Genomic DNA, 4,114 nt, shown 5'->3' with positions numbered 1-4,114 from the left:
CTGATGTTCCCGTTTCTGAATAAGCTGATGTTTTTAGAAGACGTTTGGTATTTTTATATGATTTTAAATGCAAGAGTGAATTCTGGCTTTTTTCTTAGTAACGTTGTGAATTGTGTGAATATTTTAAATGAAATCCTGAAGTATGAAGCCGGTCAGCACAGTCACAAGGTGTGGGTTGCAGCCTGCAACAGGGATGGGGGGGGCAAGGTTTCTCTGAGATGGAGAAGCCCCGGTTTGAATGGCAGATCACAAAGTGCTTACCCAGAGACAGAGAAAATAAGGGATCTATTTTTGTGGGCCAAAACCCACAAAGGACCAGGGACTCAGCTTTGCTCGGAAAACTGTCTTCCTTCCAAGCATGCTTCCCTTATTTTCTTGAACAGATGGCAGAAAAGACCCTGAGAAACACCCCCCTTCCTTCCACATTGTGGCTTGGGGTGGATGTGAAACTGCTGGCGTGGCAGGTCAGGACTTGGGGTAACCCCAAGAAAAGGAGAAGCATGGGCCAATTTCCTTTTTGCAACAAACATGGGGGGGGGGAGCATCAGCATGAAGCACAGAGGTGTGTGCACGTCCCCGCCGGAAAATTGCTTTTCTGAATTTGCTCTCCAGTCAGCACCAGACAGACACGTCGCAGGCTAGCCTTGCTCGCTTGAGGGGGGTGCCAGGACGTGCAAGGTAAGAGAAGGGATTTTTTTGCTTTGGATATCAGCCCATTTGCAGGGGGGGGGGGCAGCAGTTCTGTGTGGGGGATCCAAAGAGAAGATGCTTCAAATTCTGCTTGACTGGAGTGTTGGCACCTCCATTGCCGTCAGCTTGGGAACTGGAACTTCATAGGACAATTTCAGTGAGAAAACGGGGGGAGTTGAGTAAACCACAGTTGGATAATGGGGGGTATGGGTTAAAGTTAGCCTTACTGGCTCCCCACATCAGTTGGTTACCCCTAGAGAAGAAAACATATCTGGGGAGTAATTAGTGGACAGAAGAAAAGCAATATTAAGAAAAAACACGAAGTTCAGTATGATTCCTGGTGGACCTTAACATTGCTAAGAGAACGTTATGGCGGTGTCCATAAACTCACCAGGATCAACTCCTTCTGAGACTTTTTTTTAGAAACTTCTGAGTCCACTTTACAGCTTTGGAATTTGCTGGTGTTCCCTATCCAAATATTAACCAGCTTTTGCCAACTGCGGAGTCAAGACTAGGAAGGCTGAGATAAACAGAGGGAGGAGGAGGCTTGGTGGCTATCCATGCAACAGTGGCTTTGTGGACAGCGGTCCCTGCGGCCAGCCCTTTCTTGCACATTAAAATCTGGAACACAGCAGGGTTGTTTTTTTTCCTTTGCTTTTTCAGGGGTGCAAGAGAAATGAAAGGGGGATCCTCTTCAATGAATCACCGTTGGGGTAGATATTCCAATCAATGCTCAACAGAAAGATAATAGGACGTTCTGATTGGCAGGGTTCCTAAGACCATGAGAAACCCAGGTTAACCACATGCAGTCACTGCATGTGCTCCCAAAGCCCGGATTGGCAAACTATTGTCTGGATCAGGGTTTCTCAACCAGGGTTCTGCAAGAGGCCACTGGGTGTTCCCTGGGAGATCACAATTTATTTTAAAAAATATTTCAAATTCAGGCAACTTCACATTAGAGAGGCAAGTTCCTTTATTTTCAGTTGAAGAGCCCTGTTAATACATCCATACAGGCCTGCCCACGAAACGAATAGAATAATTTTGGAACTTCTGGCCTATCTTCGAGCCTGAACGGGCAGGGGTTCCTTCCCCGAGGCCTGACAAATATCTCAAGGGTTCCTCCAGGGCCGAAAGGTTGAGAAAGGCTGGTCTGGATTAAGGAGATGGTCTGCTTCACACAACATGCAAAATATTGTTTGGGTACCTGATCAAACACGTTGTGTGACCCTTAAATCAAAGCTTTGCAACTCAAGCAACTCCCAGCATCCCCCAGCCAGTGGGGCGATGCCTGAACATTCCCAGCATTCCCCAGCCAGGATGGGCCTTGCTGAGAATTCTGGGAGTTGAAGTCCCTCGCCCAGGCAGGGGGCATCCGAGGGAAGCATATGGGCAATTCCACCCAGCATAACCCCCCCCCCCCTCTCTTTCTGTGCCTGTCCAGGATGCTCGGCGCCAAGACGGTGGTCTGGGTGCTGGCGCTTTGCCTGCCCGCTGCATGGCTGGTAAGAGCCAGCACTTGCCAAGGACCCACCCTCATCCCAGGCATCCCCGGCCTGCCAGGAGCACCAGGCCCCAACGGCCAGGATGGAGGTGACGGGCGGAAAGGAGAACGAGGTAAAGGGAAAGAACCCCCGTTTTCCTTTTTTTACATCCATCACTTCCTTCTCCTTTTTTCCTCCCTTCCCAACTCTTTCCCCTTCCTTCCTTCCTTCCTTCCTTCCTTCCTTCCTTCCTTCCTTCCTTCCTTCCTTCCTTCCTTCCTTCCTTCCTTCCTTCATCTCCTCAAATCCCGTCAGCCCTTCGAGGTAGTCCAGACCAGGAAATCGAAATTATGAATGCTAATACTTTATTCTAATGTTACAGTAACCAAATCTTGCAAGTCTGAAGGCCCTTCCCCCTCCCTCCCTCCCTTTATCTTCATGAGAACTAGGGAGAGTCACGTCCAAGAGGCTTTCTCGCATTACATTTCTGCCCCGGACTCAGATTTCTCTTATATGACTGCTGCCTTGGCTGTGGCTCTTCTTCCTCTTCCTCAGGGTCATTCTCACAGCCCATTACAATACCTGTTTTGCCTGCAGGAGGTGCCCTCCCCACCCCCTAGTTTATACCCACAACACCCCTACAAGGTAGGCTGGGGACTCTGGGTGCAGGCGGGAGCTGTCGTGGAGCCTGCCCAGTTCCCATCTACCGTCGGATCTTCCCCACGCATGCGTTCTCATCTTCTGCAGGTCCTCCTGGCAGAGTCGAAGATTACCGAGATGCTGGTGAACCAGGAGAGCCCGGGATACCAGGGTTCCCAGGGAAATTTGGACCCAGGGGCCCCACTGGGGCCAAAGGTCCTCCTGGAGTACCTGGGCCCCGGGGCCCCAAAGGCGAGTCCGGGGACTCCAAGTCCTCCCACAAGTCTGCCTTCTCGGCCATACGGGGGGTCAGCTTTACCCCTCGGCGGGCTCAACCAGTCCGCTTCGACCGGGTCGTCACCAACATCGGCAACCACTACAGCAACCGCTATGGCCAGTTCAGCTGCCAGATTCCGGGGATCTACTACTTCACCTACCACATCACCTCACGGGGCAACCTGTGCCTGCAGCTGAAGAAGGGCCGGAGCAGCACGGCCAGCGAGACCATCGTGACTTTCTGCGACTACGTCTTGAACACCTTCCAAGTCACCACCGGCGGGGTGGTGCTCCGCCTGGCCCAGGACGACAAAGTGTGGCTGGAGCCGACGGAGAAGAACAACCTACTTGGAGGCATTGATGGGGCGGACAGCATCTTCTCCGGATTCCTGCTGTTCCCGAGCAGCTAGACGAATCCCAGATCACATGTCCCCCCTGGGGTTCACCTCGGCGGCGTCCGAAAGCTGGCGGCCTGGGAGTTGCGGCATCCCCCCGTCTCCCTCCCTCTGCACAGCCGCCCCCAAAGCTTTTCCCCTCCCCGTTTTTTCCCCAAGGGGGGGAGAACCCCCCAAATCTTGAGATCTCTGTAGTGTCTCAAACAAATGAATAAACCATCATCTACCAAGTGTTTCCAGAATTCGTGAGGGTGGGTTGCAAGTCAGCCGCTCCCCTTGGGGCAGTTTGTGGACAAGAGATCCCGCAAAAGTTTGAAAAGCGCCAACTACTTTAGGGTTATTAAGTCAGGGGAGTCCCAAGGGCCCGGAGTGTTTTTCTAAAGACAACTTCACCCCCAACAGGCACGCACATGCACACAATGACTTGAACGCCAAGTATTCTTTTACAGAGGAAAGCTATGAAGAGGTATTTTTTTCCCCTAGCTTAGTATGAAGGTCTGAGCAAACTAAAGATGTGGTGGTTTCTTTTCTAAAAGTGGCCTAACCAACTGCCTCTCGGACCTGAAACCGGTAGCGCCTCCCTTGTTTACTAGTCCCAAGGTAGACTGCTCCTGTCCATGGAGTCTCCACTCC

The 4,114-nt window shown here is 51.7% G+C and overlaps 1 protein-coding gene across 1 annotated transcript; it reads left to right on the top strand.

The window, feature by feature from the left end:
- Nucleotides 1-544: 544 nt before the first annotated feature.
- Nucleotides 545-3,711, top strand: C1QB (complement C1q B chain). The gene is made up of 3 exons (XM_063317583.1): nt 545-678; nt 2,132-2,304; nt 2,919-3,711. Exons 2-3 carry the CDS (start codon nt 2,133-2,135, stop codon nt 3,494-3,496), a joined length of 750 nt encoding a protein of 249 aa, XP_063173653.1. The 5' UTR covers nt 545-678; nt 2,132; the 3' UTR covers nt 3,497-3,711.
- The last annotated feature ends 403 nt before the right edge of the window (nt 3,712-4,114 follow it).

The sequence above is a fragment of the Candoia aspera genome, chromosome 18, assembly GCF_035149785.1.
Source record: "Candoia aspera isolate rCanAsp1 chromosome 18, rCanAsp1.hap2, whole genome shotgun sequence".
NCBI classification, from domain to species: Eukaryota; Metazoa; Chordata; class Lepidosauria; order Squamata; family Boidae; genus Candoia; species Candoia aspera.
This window is presented reverse-complemented; position numbering and strand designations above follow the sequence as displayed.

What these genes read in the sequence shown, in the direction of transcription:
- C1QB (XM_063317583.1), top strand. Translation starts at nt 2,133, where the DNA reads ATGCTCGGCGCCAAGACGGTGGTCTGGGTGCTGGCGCTTTGCCTGCCC. An exon ending in CGGGCGGAAAGGAGAACGAG is followed by an intron (nt 2,305 to 2,918) that starts GTAAAGGGAAAG and finishes CATCTTCTGCAG; the next exon opens with GTCCTCCTGGCAGAGTCGAA.